This window comes from Lampetra fluviatilis, chromosome 28, assembly GCF_964198595.1.
Source record: "Lampetra fluviatilis chromosome 28, kcLamFluv1.1, whole genome shotgun sequence".
In the NCBI taxonomy this organism is placed as follows: Eukaryota; Metazoa; Chordata; class Hyperoartia; order Petromyzontiformes; family Petromyzontidae; genus Lampetra; species Lampetra fluviatilis.
The window spans coordinates 1,134,224-1,154,491 of record NC_136302.1 but is presented as its reverse complement, the minus strand read 5'-3'; the positions used below and the strand labels follow the sequence as shown (position 1 = coordinate 1,154,491).

At 45.9% G+C, this 20,268-nt stretch overlaps 1 protein-coding gene and 1 non-coding gene across 2 annotated transcripts in view; both read right to left on the bottom strand.

The window, feature by feature from the left end:
• Nucleotides 1–20,268, bottom strand: part of EIF4G1 (eukaryotic translation initiation factor 4 gamma 1) — a 135,396-nt gene that overhangs the window by 99,630 nt on the left and 15,498 nt on the right. The window contains exon 3 of the mRNA XM_078869511.1: nucleotides 12,080–12,152. Within this exon, the coding sequence (XP_078725637.1) occupies nucleotides 12,080–12,152 (73 nt within the window). The remainder of the gene's footprint in view (nucleotides 1–12,079; nucleotides 12,153–20,268) is intronic.
• LOC144942876 (small nucleolar RNA SNORA84) lies at nucleotides 16,529–16,667 on the bottom strand. Its single transcript, XR_013639423.1, has one exon. It is a non-coding gene; the product is annotated as a small nucleolar RNA SNORA84 (small nucleolar RNA).

Genomic DNA, 20,268 nt, shown 5'->3' with positions numbered 1-20,268 from the left:
GATGTTACAGAGACCTATTTCCACTTCGGCTCTCAATGACCAGATCCATCAGAGAAAACATCCATTATAAGCTGAACACTAAAATTAAATCTCCAGGTTCAAAGTCATTGAGCTATATAGCACTTCATCAGTGACTGCACTGGCCAATCATTTCTGCACAAGGTCGAGCTACTCGATCATTCTAAACAAATAACTTGCTCAGTATACAAGCAGCCCACGGAATATGGGTCTGTCGTATGAGTATTTAACTTGCCAATCTCGTCAAGGAGCATAAACCATCACGCAAACTCCGGTCATCCTCGCAGCGGCCTTTGGCTAGCCATCGAACAAAGATGGTGACTGCATCACGCGCACTTTCAGATGCGCTTCTGCGGACGCCTGGAAACGCTCTTCCTTCCAATGTTAGGAAGCCACTGGAGCTATGCACTTTTAAATCAAGATTGAAAACTCATTTCTTAACTGCTTTGTGTTTAGTTTGCAGTCCTTACACCCGCACCCCCGATTATCACGGTTGGCTACAGACAGTACATACAATGTGCAGCCAATGCACATAAATATCGTTGAAAAACCAATGAGTGCAAAATGCTTGACTTAAAGCTTTCGTGACTGCAGGAATTCATGTTCTTTGGGTAGATAGAACAATAAAATAATGAAAAGTAATAAAAATGAAAATAAGGTGAATAAAAAATCATTTTAAAAATATCACGACGTTTTGATCACAACACAAGCAATTATCATTATCATTGCTTGTTTTTTTATATCATTTTTTTATTGTTCTATCTACGTGACTTCACCAAAAAACCCAAAGAATATGCATAATGCTGTTATTTTCAAGAGTTTGTACTCTTGATAGGGATGAGGGAAGGCGGGATGAAGTGAAATCTGAATGCTAAAACATAAAACCTGTTAGATTTCACATTTAACATATCGCGCACAGGTTTGTCGATATTACATTCATATCGAAAGAACAAAAGAGTATGGATTCCTGCAGTCACGAAAGCTTCAAATCAAGATTACATTCATCATTACATTGATGTGCCTTTGTAATGTAAAGCACCATGGGGAGAACATGCCGTGGCAAAAACGCTTTATAAATTACTAAGATGATAAAAAAAACTATGAAAAAAATATGTAACAGGTAAGACCCACCGAGCTAGAAATCTCTTTTTCAGAACCGACCTGACAAATGACAGCGCAACGAAGTGGCTTATCACGTGGAAATGTATAGCAGCTAAATACTCTGAACGTGCGATGTTGATTCTAAATGCGGAGGGAAAAACCGGAGGACACGGAGAGAAATCCACGCAACCACGGGGAGAACATGCAAACTCCAAATATACAGGCGTACGGGTCAGGATCGAACCCACGTCCTCCTGCATACCAGGTGAGGTAGTTAACATCTCGCCACCGTGCACCCTGGTGGCGAGATGTAGCCATGTCAACTGTAGATGTGCGGTGGACACTGCCCGAATTCACGGCCTGTGTTTACCACACCAAGACGTGAGAAAAAAGGGCAACCTCCACCATGACTGCCGAGGTTCGTCTAAGTAAAAAATGCCACCCATAACATTTACTCGGTACGGTTTTACCAAGGGGCACAAGAGGAGCCTCTTCTGCATGGCGATGCAAAGCCGGCTACGCGGGCGTGAGAACGGTAGCCGCCAGTGGCTAAGAACGGTGGACACGGTGAATGCACAAGCGAGCAGGCAGCACTGGTGCCAGAGCGAGCGAACACGTGGGGGGGGGGGGGCTGCCCCATTCATCCCATTCAGTGGCGTGTGCGGCTCGTTGCCATAGTGGCGGCCAAACAAATGAGGCGTTGTGAGGAGAAGTCGCTTGAAATGGTACAAAAAAAAGCCACTGGCTGAACGAGCTTGGCGATGGTGGGCATTGGTCGCTCGGAGGACACGCGATTCAAGCAGGAACATTGGTAAAAGGCAAAGACAGGTGGTTATATTACGAGTCGTTGGTGTTATGGAAATTGATTGCCATTCAGCGAAAGACACTAACACTCCACAGCGACTTCTTCCAATGGCTGTCGGGCAATGCAATGTGGCATTCAATTATCATCAGTGCCTGAATATGGTTATTAGCTAAATTGCATCCTGTATAAATGAAAGCAACAAAAACACAGGGTTACTACATCATATAGATAAGCACCTGTTACATTACAAAGCAATTTTCCAATTTCTGCAAGGGCAGCTTGTGGCATCAAGTGGCTGTTCTTAGGTCCAACAGCTGGCATCATCCGCTGCACGATTGTCATTAACTGAATAGCAGACCCCGTTCCATCTTCAAAATCAATGCACCGCTATCACAGCGGCGTGGCACACCCGGCCAATTAATTACATGTCCTGGAACTTGAACCGGACACAGTGTACTTTCAGCTGAACTCAACCTACAAATGTATTGCCATGAATTAGGAAATATGTGTTTACTCTTCTTGCATGACTGCTGGGTCATTAAAACTCGCATCATGCAAAACCAATGGTCATACAACCCCATGAGAGCAATGCTCATCCTTGTTTACCCTCTTCCACTGGCCACATCTTGGCTTCCCACCTCCAATTAGTACGGTTGGCGACGTACGGTGCGAAAGAAGTTCAACATGCATGCATGTAGCACCCACCTGCCGCATGCAGGGCATATTTTACTCGTACGACCGTTACCATAGAAACAACAAATTTCACTAAACATCAGTCCCCAAAGCACTCTTTCATCATGTTATTAAAGCGTGGATAACGGTGATGTTGCATCATGAGTGGATGATGCCAGAGTAAATGGCTGAAGAGATATTAACTTAATAAAATGCATGTTGTAAACTACAAGAATGAGACTATCACTGACAACTGCATATAAAACAAATGGATGGTATACGGAAACTGCAGGCAGATCGCTCCAATAATCCGCAATCTCCTTTACATCATGGATAACACACAGTTTGCGACTTCTGCCAAAATCCACCGAACCGCTGATTCTGAAATCCATAAAAAAATCGCCGATTTTCTTCCAGGAGTGGCCAATTGCTCCTATAATCTCCCGTAGCATACACCGCACCAGCACTTTGTTTGTTTCTCCCCCATATTCCAGGACTAACCTCTGCGGTGCGGCGCAGAATCCGGAATCAGCAAAATGATCTCTCCCCCCCATATCACGGTGGATTACTGGGAATCTTGCCACGCTGCTGGGCGAGTCGAATTGTCAGGATCTCATCTAAATTGGCCGAGGGTCAAACCCCACTGGGTCAAAATGTACGAGCTCCATTTGGGGGGGAATCACATCAATATCGAGGCTGTCCCTCACCTGTAAAAGCACTGGGGGGCAGGGAGGGGTGTGGGGATTTATGGATGTTGCTTGGCTTCAAGGGAGTCCCCTCCAGTGGCACAGGCGTTGGACTCCGGTCAAAGCCAAGGGACGTTGCTGTAGCACCGCAGCGTAAACCGGCACCGGCAGCAGAACCCGGCGCCGGCTTTAAAGGCGGTGCATTTCCCCCACCCATCCTCCTGCAGGGCTCACAGTTTGGGTGAAAGCTTAAAAGCTCTGCATTGGTTCTTCACTTTTTAAGCACCCAACTGCTAAATTCATACGTTTCCACTTGTAAGGTAACAATGCCACCACGTGCATGTTTTAAGAGCAATTGCCACTGGACGTTGCTTGCGTTCCAGCTGCAGAGCCGAAGCACGAGCGCACAGAGAACACGCGTCAAGGAGAGGGAACCTACCCCCCCCCCCTTCGCAGCGTAACGCCGCACTAAAATAGCTCTTCATCGGGATACTCACAAGCTCACAAATAAACCTTACAGCGATTGCTATTACGAGAACGCCATGCAAACGTTTAGAACAAAGCGCAGAAATAGCAAAAAATAAGACCGCGTAATCGCCTTTAAAATAGCAGTCACACCGATGCAAACGTTGCAGAGGGCACGGAGCACCAAGTTGGTATGTGCAGCTCCAAGTGGAACGTAGATGCCACGTTAGCGGCCAAATACTCTAAACGCGTGATGTTGATTCTAAATGTGGAGGGTAAAACCGGAGGACCCGGAGAAAAATAAAACACGACCACGGGGAGAGACATCCAAACTCAAAATATACAAGCGTCAGGGTCGGGAATCGAACCAAGACCTCCTGTATACCAGGCAAGGCTGTTAACATTTCACCACCGTGGCTCCCACAGGTCACAAGACAGGAAGTCCATGCCTGCTCGGAAGCACCAATGGGTGAGAACGTTCCAATGCGACGAGTACACACCTTGCCCCGTGGAATACCTCCTAGACTTCCGGTGGTGTCTAAACGTAAGAAGAACCCTTGACGGTGAGAGTCTCACCCTCGACATCCATGCAATCCACATAAAATGTTTGACATCGGGACATAAGATGCCCTGCTGTTGCAAATTGTTCTCCCAGGAGGTTGACAGCATCCAAGCTGGCTGGCATAGCAAGTCCTACACGTTGGAGAACCAATGTCTCCGAGGCTAGTGAAGGGGGCGATCAGTATTACTGAAGGTCGGTCCATCTTGATCTTGGCTATGACCCTGGAGATAAGGGGGCACCACCCAAGTAGGAAAGGCATACGGATTGCCTTTGGCCCACTACATTGTGAACGCATCCACCGCCAGTACGTCTGGGCTGCAAAAGAACGTACAAATTATTTTGCACCGTACTTAGCCAACTGTGCTAATAGTGCAGAGCAGCCGGATATGGCGGTTGCCCGCCGTGGCGAAACGGTCGATGACATTCAGCACGCTTTAACGTCAGACAAAATCAACCTGTTACCTGCAAGAGTAGCCTGTCAAGTCGAGGTATACTGTATCCTACTGTCCACAAATCATTGAAGAGTCAGAGAGAAGAAGAGTTTTAACGTTTTGCTCCCAGACATGAAGGGGAAAGATTCATATCTTCGAATTTATTTCAGGGGTTTCCACACATCGTCATGAATAAGGAGCAGTTCCTCTGCAACAACCACAGCCGTGTAAATTTTAAACTCTCCTTTTCACACAAATTATACTAATACAGCTTCACAAACCCCTTTTAGCTCTTTGAGAAATGGTGCCAGGAAATGCAGCTGTGGTGCAACACTTTGTGTGGAACCATTGGCCATGCGGAGTCAGTACTACCAGATCTCCCACGTGCGTCTGCCATACTTCACCATAACGCGAGAGCAAAGGCTGCTTCAAAAGCCACGTGCCGAAGTGGCTTTCCCTACAGTATATATGTAGACTTCATAGCTGACCGGATTTCTCCAAGATAAAGATTCTGAATTACTAGTCCATGACCTTCGCTTCTACACAGATGCTACACGACAGATGTTCAAGATGTGGATGAAGCGGAAACACCTATTAGTGTAATCGTTTGAACGCTGGATTGCAGTTGGAAACGAGAAAACACGTCATAAGAAGAGAGGAACACCACATGAGATGGAAGGTGCCGAGAACACGGACGCACCAAGGCAAACGAGAAGGTAGTTCAGAGTGGAGATGTGCCTGGTATACAGAAGGGCATAGGTTCGATCCCAAACCTGACGCCTGCTTTATATTTCGAGTTTGCATGTTCTCCCCACGGTCATGGATTTTTCTCCGGGTCCTCCGGCTTTTCTCTCCACATTTAGAAACATGTGTTTAGAGAATTTTGGCTGGTATAAATTTTCACGTAATAACCCACTTCGTTGAGCTATCATTTGTGACCAAGTTATTTCTGAAAAAGAGCTACGTAGCTCAGTGGGGCCTTACCTGGTAACATAAAATAAAATACAAAATAGAAGAGAAAGCTCTCAAAACAGGAAGCCAAAGTTGTGAATGCCGGTCTTTCCTTGCACTGGTGGGAGTGGAATTTGGCGTGCAGAGACAGCAGAGCTCACAGCAAGATCACCGCCCCCCCCTACGAGGCCCCCGGCACCGTCAAAATCTGCAAGCTACTAACTCAAACCATATGACACCCAGGTGCAGCGCTATTGGCACAAGGATTTAGCCGTGTAGTTGCACACTGCCTTTGCTAGCCCACAGCAAATCTGCATCCATTGATTAAAAATATATATGGCTCTGGGGGAGTAAATATATTTACATGAATTTAATATTAAGAGTCTATAATTGAAGGCATCATGTGAAAAACAAACCAAAAATATCCCAAAAATGTAAGTGGAAATTTGATTAACAATGGAATAGCTTGAGAAGTAAATACACCCTTAAACCAAATGTCAGTCGCCTTATTTGGAGGCATCGGTATCCGGTACTGCAGCCAGATGCCGATGCGGCCGTGTCCGACATGCAGAGCCCGCGCGAACGCAGTCAGTGCCTATGACACGGCAGTTGGTTGACAGTATCACTGAGAACAATAACTATACTGTTAAAATCGTTAGAAAAAACTTCAACATTACAATGACAAAATGATGAACATAAACAAGAGTACAACATTACAGGAAATATTATTTTTGGATTGTTCCCCGACAACACATGCAACTTCGTGAAAGCAATAAACATAAGAATGTAATGGCCGTTTGGCATAACGCAACACGACCGCCATAGCGACGCATGGCAGGAGCCAGCTGTGTCGCGACCCCCGCAGCGGGGCGCACACTCTAAGAAAATTAGATGTGGCACTCGCACTGGGAGGTCAAAAGCATGGGGGGGCCTTGAGAGAGGTGCAAGTGCAGTAGTTGAACTATTACTTAAAGGAGCAGATTCACAGGGAATGCCATACCGCTGCGGATCAATGTTGTTTTGGTAACAAAATTAAATGTCACCCAATTTGTTTTGTGAGCTGCGTCTCCCTTTAGGAGACTGGCTTGTCAGTGGGTTTTTTTAAAGTACAGTTAACTAATAACAGCACGCATGTGCATATGACGTGCAGTCTTAAACTGGGACAACTTTTAGCACATCTTGTGCTGGGAGTGTCAATAGCAATGGAACCCGTGGGGTGAGCTGAGCCTTGAAATTGAGGTCATGAACGCCACACACACACAACCTGAATTGTGCGTAAATATTAAATTAGCACCAAGTTGTAAATGACGGTGTCCCAGCCCTAATCCAAGAGAATCAAACTCTCTGCTGCAATAATTTATTGCTCAAAAAGGGTTAAGACAACCAGGTAAATGAGACACATCTCAGTGGTACTTTATAACTCAACGATTTTTAATTAGTTTTTTTATATTAAAGCTGTAGAAACCAGACTGTGTAATGTTTGCCCGATGGGCTACATCTGAGAACTTGTACATGGTTTTAAAAGGGGATAAACATAACTGAAGGTGCAAAACGATATTAATACATTTTTAAGCACAGGATTTAATACATTAAGCACATACACCTTGCACACTCAATCTGGTGAAACAACTGTCGTGTGTTAGTATTTTGCGCTTCGATGCTCACCTATTGTACTTTTTACATCAACTATTTTAATAGCAGGCCTCTCTCCTCCAAGTCTGCCATTAGGGAACACCATGGACGCGAAAACTCTCCGGCAAAAGAAGCAAATGAACGTTTAGTTTTCCATGCGACAGTATTTCACGCGGTAAACTTTTTTTCATTTTTACGGTGTGGAATCATAATCACATTGCGCCTCCGCAAAGCTGTGCACCACATGCCTACACGCGTGTTAGCAAACACCCCTGCCGAGGCCTGAGCAAACGTGTATTTCACTGTCGATAGCTCAGACTTATACGGTGGGTGACACAAGCAAAGCTTGGAGAGGCAGACCATGAAACCGAGTGCGGCTCATCCACCATGCAAGCCTGCAACCAAGCGCCAGTTTCCATAGACTGGACACACCGAATTGCTTTCTCATCAAGCTTGGTCACATATTGAGGGGATTGTGTGCCCATTAAGGCCCTCTTTATGCAATAACAGCAGAGAATGCAATTTATTTAAAAACATTTTATTTTAACAGGTAAGCCCAATTGAGTTGCAAATCAGTTTAACACGTAGGCTTTCGCAACCAATATCATCCATAGTAGAGGTTTAATATCTGGTACAAAAGATATATTACCGAAGCTATCAACAGAAGGTGTACAGGATTGTGCTAAATGTTTTGTTGGGCAAACAGGGCGAATCATCAGCACAAGACAAAAAGAACATCAGAGAAATATTAAATTCTCCCAAATGCAACTGTCAGCAGTAGCAGAACACGCGTGCCAACATAGATACTCAATTGATTCTGATAATGTTGAAGTTCTGTGCAAAACTAGCTACTACTGGCCAAGCCTAATTAGAGAAGCTATCGAAATTGAAAGTAATCAAAATAACTTTAACCGTTCGGATAGCTACCGCCTTAGTGCTGCGTAGAAGCGAATCATCAAATAATACATTATTTAAATGCATGCCTACAAAGGGCAGCGTACTTCAATAGGGATTACCGTTGGCAGGGCTATTTTAATAAACACAATAGACAGGAAGGATAAGTTCAAAGAACTCGCATAATGCACATGCATAATGTACATTGCCTCGGTAATCCCCCCCTCCCCCACATTGTGCAATAGCGCAGAAAGGTGGTCAACACATCTACGCCTCTATATAAGGAACGAAACAGTAAGACTTCACAAATCTGGCTGTCGCCTGATGAAGCTAGTTGTAATTATTGGCGAAAGTCGTACCCAGTTTGTAAATGTTGTGTACTAGTAACGAATTGGCATGTTCTGTTTACGTGACAACCCTTACGAGTTTGGCTGTCGGGTGGCAGCGGCTTTTAAAGACACATTAATATATTTACGCAATCTAACCAAAAAAAACACTTATGGATGAGTTGCAAATAGCTTTTTTCACAAGCGAGTTGGCCACAGATGATAGCTCAACGAAGTGGATTATCACATGGAAATTTAAAGCAGCCAAAAACTCTTAAATGCACATCAATTCTAAGCGTGGAGGGAAAAAAACGGAGGACCCAGAGAAAAGTCCGTGCAACAATGGGGAGAAAATGCAAACTCAAAAAATACAGGAGTGAAGGGTTGGGATTGAACCCACGACCTCATGTATACCAGGCACTGGAGTTAATATCGCCACCGTGGCATCTCACTAAATAATTGTGATGACAAAGATAAAATTACATGTCGGTGGACGTGCCAAAAATCACATGCAGCTTTTGAGTATGGCAAATTAGAAACATACACTGAACCAGTAACTCGCAGCAGACTTTGCCCACTTTCGTTCAGCTTTCATTTCACTCCTCTAAAAAAGTAACTGAGAAACTGCGACAAAAAATATATCAATTTGATTCGGCACCCTGTAAAATCTCTAGTTACGTTCATAGGGCTAGGTTAAAACATGAGAGTCCTTCATTAAACCAGAAAAGTTCTCAAATCAGATACATTTTCTTTTACGATGGTGACTTAAATGTTTTTTTTTAACTGGGATTTTAAATTAAGCAAACTCAAAGTGGCTCACTCAATTATAACCCCAGAGTCCTGGAACGGGTGGCGATTGGCTGTAAAAAAACTCACTGGGGGCAGTGGCGGTAACAGAATTAACAACGTACAGGCGGTCCTCGACTTACGGCACCTTTTGCAGGAGGTAGGTCCAAGGACCGACCATATGTACAAACTGTACCATCGGTATCCGATGGCCATGTAGCAGCAGCAGCTGGAACCAGGGCAACGTTCTCTACAAACGCTCTCGATCGCGGGATCAAGTGACGCACGCACAAACGTCGATGACCGCGCGAGGCATGCACGGGACAGGACGCCTCTCGTGTCTAACCCGCTGCGCCAACCTCCCCCTCAGTCCTGAATGGTCTCATTTCATCGACACCATTTGCTTGGGGGGCCACATCCAACGCTGGCAGATACTAAAGTAGGCGACAACACTTTTCACTCCAGCCAACACAGTTCCTGTCGGCGAGCAAAGGATGCCATTCACGAAAATGTGATCGTTCCCACTCACGTCCCATCCAACCTTCAAATACAGAAACAACCCTGAGTGCAGTCATTGAACCATCAATAAAAGACGCCAAGCCGTTCAACGCCTTTTTATCACATCGATGCTTAATAGGCACATCAATTAATTTAGCTGCGGCCGTGTGCACGAACGAGCCCAACACTACATTTTCAAAACGCCGCACACACACGCAAGACTGTGACAATTGTATCGCCCGTTGGGACCAATAATATCCACCTGTCATCGGAGAGAGCGTGCGTCACAGCTGCAGAACACTTAGCCAGTTCTGCTTAGCTAGATATGAAACGCACTGGCTGCTTGTGCCAACCCCACTATAGTCAGTCATATGGCGGCAGGGCCAGTTTTTGGCCCAATCCCTTACACGCCTCCCCGCAATGGGAAAACAGCATGTCGAAGGCAACACGAGTGGGTGGCATGGCCCCCCACACGACCCACGGCAAGTGGTATCGCAGTCGCCGTCTTAGAAGGCGGGTGCAACAAGAAATCAATTGTGGAAGAGCGGTGGGGGGCCAACACACTGTCCACCAAGCTATTTAGAATATTGAATTAACACACATGCGTTTATTCAACATACAAAGACAGACTCCCCCAAATAGCAGACTTTCGGGGCTAGTTACTGTTAGCGAGCACGGCACATGAGGGCGTAGAAGGCAGCCAGCACCATGCCCGGCCGCCTTCGTCTCTCCAGTGACAATGTTTACACAGCACCAGGTACCCATTTGAAGTGGAGACGTTTGTGGTGCAGCGGGCTAACCACCGCGTCACCGCTCCTCATTTACAACAACCGCCATTCACCACTAAGTGGCGGTGACGTCACCATGACACTAGTGCCAGGATAAGTGCACTTTAAGGCCACGTGATGTGTCGAACACTCGCTGGCAGGTCACGACATAAACCCAGGTGCCATGGGTTGACTGACACACGCACACACACACAAATGCGAATTCCTTTGTTGTCGATGAGAACATGACGGGAAAGAAAGAATGAACAAAACCCACAGATGTGGTTTTGCATTTCAAGTTTGGTTCCCCAGTTCTCAGTGCTCACCTACACTACAAGTACCTTCAATTGTCTGTCAGTCTGTCGGTTGTTAGCTGGCAGGCCAGCTGTTCTCGTGACGGGGTGGGTTTTAATTTTAAAGCTACAGCTAACCCTGGTTCAATACTTAGTGTAGTGCATTTAGGGGAAAGCCCAAGGGTGCCATAACCTGGAGTTTCTGAATTATGCTTGCTAGCAGTGAATAAAAACACATTCTAACGGTGCCTTATTCTGGTTCGTGGACCCCCCCATTGACAAAACACAAGCACACTTTGGTCTGGTTTTCAGAAAATATATATGACGTGTGTAAATATATTATATATATATGCACCACTCATGAATACTCGGTGAAGAAATTTAGTGGCCGTATGAACTCACCTTGTGCCACACCATCACTCGCACTAAAAGTTGTGTGCTGCCTAGCCGACTGGTGATCGCGTCTGCAAGCATCTGCAATGCCACGGCTTCCTACTAAAGATTGACCAAGCACCAGTCAGAGGATAATCTGCAGTGGCAAGTCCCTGACACGTTGTATATTTGGTTGTTGTTGGGAATTTAAAAAAGAAAAATAAATTACATAGTTCTTTTCGCATGTTTTACATTCGTCAATGTAACAACGTTTGAATCAACTGAACACAGCGGCAGTTTGAAGGTGTCATTAAATATAAACGCACCAAATCCAGTGATGTTTTTTGAGTGGTGAATTCACAAAATATCAACATTTCAAGACAATACCAAATTAAATGAACGAGGGTCAAGGTGTACTGGTCAATGAGTTAAGGTTGTGACAATTTAAGTGAGTGAGACAGAGTAGCCGTGATCTTGGTCACCCACCTGCTCATGCCCCGTGCCGGCATTCATAGTTGCTCACTAACAGCACTTGCCCCAACAGTCTGTTAAAGGCTATATGGGCGATCTTTGCCTTTGTGGTGTAGAAGGCACTCACCGAGTACTGTGGAACAGACTGTGTTTACAAGGGGTACTCGCCATGTACTGAATAGCTTGAATGCATGCGTAAAGAGGGTACTCTTACTGAATGCCGTGCAACAGCTTGGCTGTGTATCCAATGCATTCACTGTGCACCGTGCAAGAGCTTGGCTGTGTGTAGGGAGTGCATTCACAGAATACAGTGCAACAGCTTGACTGTGTGTGTGCAGGCGGTACTCACTGCGTACTGTGCTACAGATGTGCTGTAAATGCGGTCGTCTCTCGTCTGCGGGGAGGGTCCTCGTGGCAGCGACCTGCGGGGGTTTGCGCCGTCAAGGAAAACGTCGCTTGCCGCACTCGGCATCGCCTTTAGAGACACCCGCAGCGCCACGCAAAGCACCGCGGCCCACGCAGCACTAGCCCCATGCAGCACTAGCCCCACGCAGCACTAGCCCCACGCAGCACTAGCCCCACGCAGCACGCTCCCGCACGCAGCACGCTCCCCCACGCAGCACGCTCCCCCACCCAGCACTAGCCCCACGCAGCACTAGCCCCACGCAGCACTAGCCCCACGCAGCACTAGCCCCACGCAGCACGCTCCCCACGCAGCACGCTCCCCCACGCAGCACTAGCCCCACGCAGCACTAGCCCCACGCAGCACTAGCCCCACGCAGCACTAGCCCCACGCAGCACACTCCCCGACGCAGCACTAGCCCCACGCAGCACTAGCCCCACGCAGCACTAGCCCCACGCAGCACGCTCCCCACGCAGAAATCATTGGAAGGACGTTATTAACCAGATAAAGCCCTAACTGGTTGTTCGATGTTTCCATCCTACCTGCCATTGTCAGCAGTTATTTCCGACTCTGAGTTACATTACCAATTTAAATGTCTTTACTTTAACAGGATAAATTTGTCACTAACAAAGCCAACGTTGCCCCCTTTCCCTCGATGTGGCGGTTTTATACCAGACTATAACTGGCTGTGATGTTGTTGTGTGTCTCTATGTGTGTCTCTCGGTTTGTGTGTGTCTCTGTGTGCATCTACCTGTATGTCTCCCTATGTCTCTTTGTGTGTATGTCTCTCTGTGTCACTGTGTGTGTCTCTCTCTCTGTGTGTCTCATGTTGCGTGCTCTATCCCCCTAGTGGCTGATAAACCGTCGTTGCACTCGACCCTCGATCATCTCTGCGCCTTTCCATCACCCTGTTCAGCGCTCCTCTCCTTCACCCTGTTCAGCGCTGCCTTTCCTTCGCCCTGTTCAGCGCTGCCTTTGCTTCACCCTGTTCAGCGCTCTATCCCCCTAGTGGTGGACATACTGTCACTACACATCGCCATGCTAATCTCTCACAATACAATTGCCACCTCAGCTCTTCGTGGAGGTGCATCAACCCCCCCCTTCCCCCCCATCTCGGTTCCCATCTTTGGATTTCCCACTCGTTTAGGCACAATCTCTAGCCCCCACCCTCTTGCCCGATGTGGCAACCCCCCCTCCCTCCGGCTCTATATAGAAGGACTTGTTTCAGCAGTCTGTTTCTCTCTCCCACCTGATGACGATTGCTTGTGTGGCGATCAAAACGTCGTGAATTTTTTATTATTATTTTTTCTACCTACGTGACTTTACCGAAAGAACCAAAGAGTAGACTTTTATAACAGCAACACGACGTTCCGAGTTGAAGCTGTCCAATGTACTTTGCTTAAGGGAATCATTTTCATGCTTCCACAATGCTTTAATGCTGCCATGTCGGCTTCTTGTAAACTACTAAGTCGGTGTATTTTCTGTATGGAAACACGAGAGGGAGTAAACAGCCACGTGTTTCACCACAAGTTGACCCTAAAGCTGAATGCAGACTTGGCATTACGCAAGCTGTGTGCTTGGGGACATCTGTAGGCAGTTACAACAATGACTCAAACTTCCCTTTATTTCAACACATCTTGATGCTGACAAGCAAACATAGAAAAAGCAGAGCCGATCACCGTAGGATCCGCTTCTAATGCTACACAGACATCCCTGTTGTATGTATATTGAACTTAGTTTGCAGCATACGTAGCCAACCGTGCTGATCGGACGTGTGGAGCACGGACAACTAATCACAAAGAGCAGAATACCGCACAAGTGATAATCTAAACCTCCCTGGAAAAAGTTGATATGGATCTCAACACCCTCTCACTTGGCTAGAAAATAATTGTTAACGCAACAATGTTTTTTTTTACGGTGGCCATGAAAATGTAATTCGTCAACAGTCCCCGAAATACGAACGTCCAACTGCCGATCATTGCGCACTTACGAACGAACCGCCCATAAGATATTATTTGTAACCATCCGACTTGCGAACGTTCGCTCGTACTTACGAACCGAAAACCGCGAAACAATTTTGTTCGGCGGAGCGATCCTCCACCAGAATCCTGCGTGATGCACAACGGCAGTGAACTGTTCAACTAAAGGCAAGTGAAAATTAAATGTATTTTTTTTGATGTTACTTTGTTTCATTTGCTACACAATATGTATTACAGGATATGAAAATGTACACTTTCTTCCTATGTATGAGTTTAACAATGTTTCCCTTTGATGTTGAACCACAACACATTTTGTGACAATGACCGTATGCACGATTAAATAGAGTTCCGAGATACGAACAAATCGACGGGTTGAGGTCTGCCCGTATATCTAATTACTCCCTTCCAAGATGGGAATTTAGGGCTAAAGACGACACAGGATTTATTGCTGGGGAAAAGAACATGGGAAGAGAAGTGGAGAAATATTTTCCCAGCTGGGTAAACACAGCACTGTGTACACCTGCCTAGGCGGCCACCACACCACACTAAAAGACAAGAGAGCTTCACACACCCGACCCCAGGCCAGTGAGAAGGGCGGCTATCTGTCCATCTGCACGAATCAACCAGTATTTTCCAACCAGCAAAGTTGGAGGCCAGAAAAGGGTAACAATGTTGTTGTCCGGAGAAAAACGTGAAAAATTGGACCAGACCCAGGATGAGACACGCAGACAGGAAGCCAAAACATTAACTTGGTCAGACTTTCACATTCCATAGGAGGCTTTAGGTTTTTACGATTAAATGTTTAGATATGGTCTGTATTTAAGTCGATCAAAAGTTCATCACCTTCAATGTATTTGAATCCAGGATGGATTAACAACACCCATGCCACAATTGCCAATGAGACTTTCCACGGGAGTGGTGACACGACTTTGCTTGCTGCGGTAGGGCATTTGCCGACTGTTGCAGAGGTTCCTGGTTCAAATCTGGTGGACGCCCCTCGATTATTACCGCGGGATGTAATAAACGTAACAAGCAGTCTGCTTCACAGTGGATGTTAAAGTTCCCCCAATGGCATTCACAAGAGTAGGCCCATCGTGTGCCGGGCGTCAGGGTCCAAATTCGCCAAATTCGAAAATTACACCGCAATTTATTCAATTGGGATTATAGAGCAATCATTGACCTCTACTGGCAGACTGATGCCCATGTGGGCCAGGTGCCGAGTCACCATGCGCTGCACAGGGACAGCCGCCACTGGGGGTGCCCTTTAAAATGTGTTGAGACGCGATTTAAAGCACGTGTAGGGCGCGAAATAAAAAAACAACTATACATTGTCTTTTGAATTCGCATCTAGAAGGGTTGGGGAAAGTGCTCCGCGAGAGAAAACAACGCTTGCACTCACGGAATCACCCACACATACCTTCCCCGGAGCATTTCACTCAAAGAACTCCATCTAAAAAACGTAGCCTAAAAGAACAATTAAAAGTAGACTCTTGGTATACGAAGGTCAACATACACATCTTCAGGCAGGCCAAAACCATGTCGACTCCATTCCTCACACAGATTAGCGGTGGTAGTGTTTGGCACAAACTCGGGCCATTAAGAGTTTGATTCCCAGGCCAAGGTTAACAGTGGCGAGCGATATCAGAGCACACAGAATTCCACACGACATGAGTATTGTAAAGAGTTTGCTGCAAAACCGCCGTGCTAAAGCGTGCAGCGCAACACGAAGCAAGGACGGGTGGCGTGCGGAACTCCCTCCCCCCCAGCCCAGACACGAGGCAATGCCACCACACCGCCGCCACCGGGGGAAAAACAGCAGCGGGAAAAACAGCAGCGCTCACACACCCTAAAAATAGCGCCTCCACGTGAAAAAGCTAAGCCAAAGCAACGTGCAGTGGGGAGCCCTATTTTTAACCTTCCTACTTAGACAGGGGCTGGTGGCGGGGGGAGGGGATAACTGCACACATACAGAAGCATTTAGTGGCCCTCTTGCTGCCTCGTGTCACCTTCTGCCGTGACGCATGACTCATCAAAGGGCCCGGGGCTTTCGTGGTTCGCGAGGCTACAGCTTGTTCAGCGACAGTCCTATAGAGTGCAGGCCCCTGGAATAGTCATGTATAACGTTTCCACCTGTCCACCGCTGATTCGGGGCCACTTACAAACAAGCTGCCTCAAAGTCCAATTAAGAAGGAAACCCTCTTTGCTTCCAATTGCCCACTCCGTGCAAGGCATAATATTTGCTTGAACCAATATTGAATATGCTTAATGGGCACAATGAGCCGAGCCGAACGTTCAGAATGCCATATTCCCATGTGGATAACAATAGTACACAACAGTTTTTTTAATGGGGCTACATGTTTCTAAAACATAATTTTTTTAAACCATTCCCCGATTTTGCGCATCAGTCTGTGAAACCGTGTGTATCTGGGACCGGGCTGTGAAGTCTGTACCGTTGCAACAAACGCCACGCTTATGCCCCAGAATGTTACTCTGTGCCATTGTTAAAATAAACCGTAAGTCTCCACACAGGCAGCGGAGCCCGGCAACCACAAGGCACATCATACCCCCCCCTCCCTGCACGAAGTGCCTTATCACGTGGAAATGTATTGTAGCCAAATGCTCTAAACGCAAGTTTTTAAATGGGGAGAGAGAAACCGGAGGACCCGGAGAATTCCCATCAGCCCTTGTTGGCTTCTCCCCACGCGAGGTAGAGGAGAGAGAGCTGTAACACCCGGAGTTGGCATTGACTTTTAAAAGACACGACCAGGCTCGATTAAATTTATTTCAACCATCGCCCCGCCGTCAGTGTGCACTACAGAATATGAGGGCATTGGTTCGAACACAAATGTTGTTTCTGGAACTTTTAGAACTCAGAATCTTTATTCAGACTGGAGAAATCCGATGAGCTATTAAGCTCTTTTTTAAAAATATGACCAGTAAGGGGGGGGGACTTGCCAGAAAGTTACAGCAAATACAAAAATAAACCGATAGGAGTGCTAAGTCTAGGAAAGGTAAGCGAATCACTAAAAATACATTAATAAACTTGACCCAAGCTATTTTTATTTTACCAGGTAAAGCCCACTGAGCTATTAGTTATTTTTCAGAAGCAGCCTGGCCACCACTGGTAGCTCAAGTGGTTAATCACGTGGTAATTTCTAGCAGCCAAATGATCTTGGCGGGAGCTAGCAAGGGACTAGGAAGAGGGGTGGACAACTTGAATGTCTTTGGGGTCTGCATGCCGCCCGAGGGACCGAGGTCGTTCACCCAAACCCGAGACGCAACAGGCGGGGCAGTTATCAGTCACCGGCAGTTCCATGGAGATTAAGTTGATTACTCAAAGAGTCGTTACAAGCGTGGTTGCACACCACTTTTGCTTTGCTCGTACTTCTCGCGCCCCACTTTAGTATCACTTATAAAGTTATACTAACATTCCTGCAGTTAATTTCCTTCGCATGATATAGTCCACCCGTAAAAAACTCTTCACATGGTGATATTTCTCCATTTGTTTGACTTTGTTAATGAATCACATTATTTTGGGAAATGGCTGCTGTGATTAACTCTGATTAAGGCGTATCACCTAATAACATGCACTTTACTCATGTTACTTGATGTGGGGAAGAACTACACCCCGAGGCACCCTAAAGAAACCTTTCCTAAACCAATTTTGCTCATGTGGTTTCTTGGCCTCGATATGGTCCATATTCTGTTCCCACTGATCTTCAGGAACACAAGGTATAACCAAGAGCAGTTGTTGAGAGAATTGGATCAAATGAAACAATTAAGTGGACGAGGGCAGCCTGCAGTTTTGGAAAACAGAACTTAATAAACATACCACAGCCTTTCCACACACAAACTCTGAGCGCCGCCCTTCCAAAACAAATCCATCACGGAAGCAGTTGTGTGGACTGGCCCCTTGAGGTCAGTGCCTGGTCAAAATTACCTTCGGCGCAAGGCCCCTTTTATACCTGCAATGCAGGCAGTTCCGCGACACGGCTTTGGCCACAACTTGCGGTCTTCAGGCTAGCGGAGCCACATCTCCCCACAATATTCCAATGACTTCTAAATCGTCGTTTATCGTGCCTCCGAAAATCTTTCTTGGCGTCTCCCTCTCTGCAGTGTTCCTTTCAGTACATTTCCACTCATTGCCTGCCTTGCAACGCGATTCTCGTCCATACGATTCAGATTACCTGACCATCTCAATTGCCTCTGTCTGTTGTTATGCTCCATCTTACACGAGGCAATGAGAAATTAGAAAATGATAAAAGGAGCCCGTGCAGGAATGGCTTTGCATGACCACGACAGAAGTGAGCACATCCCGATGGTATCACGTTAGTGACACGGGGACAGCAGCTGTCAAGGTGGGGGGGGGGGGCTGCCACAATGCAGCATGGGACCTGTGACTCCACAAGTCTCCAAGGGACTGTGGCAGTGCTCGGCTCACCATTTGTGAGACGAAACATCTGCTTTATTGCTTTTCTTTGACAACAATTGTTCAAAGTAAGCACACCCATTGGTGGAGAAAATACAGCAGGTTCCTCCTTGCCAACACGATTCAGCAAAAACTGAACTTCGAAAGCAATGAACAATCGGTACAGATTTAAGGTGCAAAGTGTTCTTTGCAAATTTTAAGTACATGGAGGGCTCAAATCGCTTGTTACCACTTCGCCGGATATCCTTGTCCACGTGCCCATTCAAGCAAAGGGGTGACCCAAGCGGTCCGCAATGCTCTGCAAACAGACCGCTCCTTGGTAAGATGTATTTATTCAGGAGACTGGATTTCTGGACGTGACACAGGCAGACTGTTTCAAAGACGACAAGACTTTGTGTAGCAACTGCACAACTCTCATAGCATTTACTACACTATGCTACACCAGGATATGAAAATGTAATCTGAATTTCCTTTGACCTTGTAAAATCCAAGTATTTATTGAATCTACATCATGGGACCTCCTTTGTCAGTACCAAAATATGATAATAGGTTTTCCCCTTCTTTCCGGCAAGAAAACAGGTGTTAAGATGTTAAAACACCAAACTGAAACCTTTTACAAGGAATCATGTCTGCATTAACCACAATACTTGTCAGAATGCAAACAAAAAACGTACTCTAATAATATATGCATTGTCTTTGTTGCCAGAAAAAAGGGGAAAACCTATTCTCATATTTATTGAATGTGTTGTACCTATCAACAAGAACATTTCGGTATTTCATTAAAAAAACCCAAGCGAGGATGTATTTTTAACACTGGCTCTTCTGTTTATTGACCTGGAATTTAATATTGAAGAGGCGGTCTTTGAAATTATCGTTTTAAATTCACAAACCAGGCATGAAATATACTTGCCTGAAATCACACGAGGATACGTGTGGGGATCCTATTCAAATCGGGGCCTCAATGTTACACTAAACCCACTACAAATCAACAGCAATAAACCACCAGATCTACCATGACAAGAGACAGACAACTTGTTGCAGCAGTCTCTGAATAAATATTGGAGCAAAGGACATCCAGTAATAAAATGTCCCATCAAGCAGGGCCTTTGATAATACCTCAGAGCCAATGTCTACCCTACGGGAAACAAACATATATCAGTGTCTTTTTAGTGACAACAAGTCTTTACTTTGCATTTGTGCTTATAGCACAGCCGATTGCTTTGGAAGCTCATAAATGCAAGAAAGAGCCAGCCCTCCAACAGGTGATTTCACGTCTACATTAACTAACGGGGGTTAAAGTTCATTTCGGAACGTTTGATGCAAAAACCAAAATTGTCTGGATTGGGGTCAAAATATGACATGGGCAGGACAATATTTCCCAGGAGATAATGCTAGAAAATAGTACAGTAATCCCTCGCCACTTCGCGGTTCAAGTTTCGCGGCCTCAGTGCATCGCAGATTTTTCGAACTGATTTAAAGGCCTCATTATACCTGTGCAGTAACACCATCATCATCATAATTCATCATCACATTCATCGAACTGCACAGGTCTGTCATCGTCGTCATTGTCATCGTCGTCGTCAATACTGGAGTCAAGTCTCAAGATACTACTGTTAATGGTGAGTGTAGAACACCATAATACGTATCGTATGAGAGAGAGAGAAAGTGAATGTATAATATTAAGGTTTTATAATTAAATAGATTTAAGTAAAATATATATATAAAGT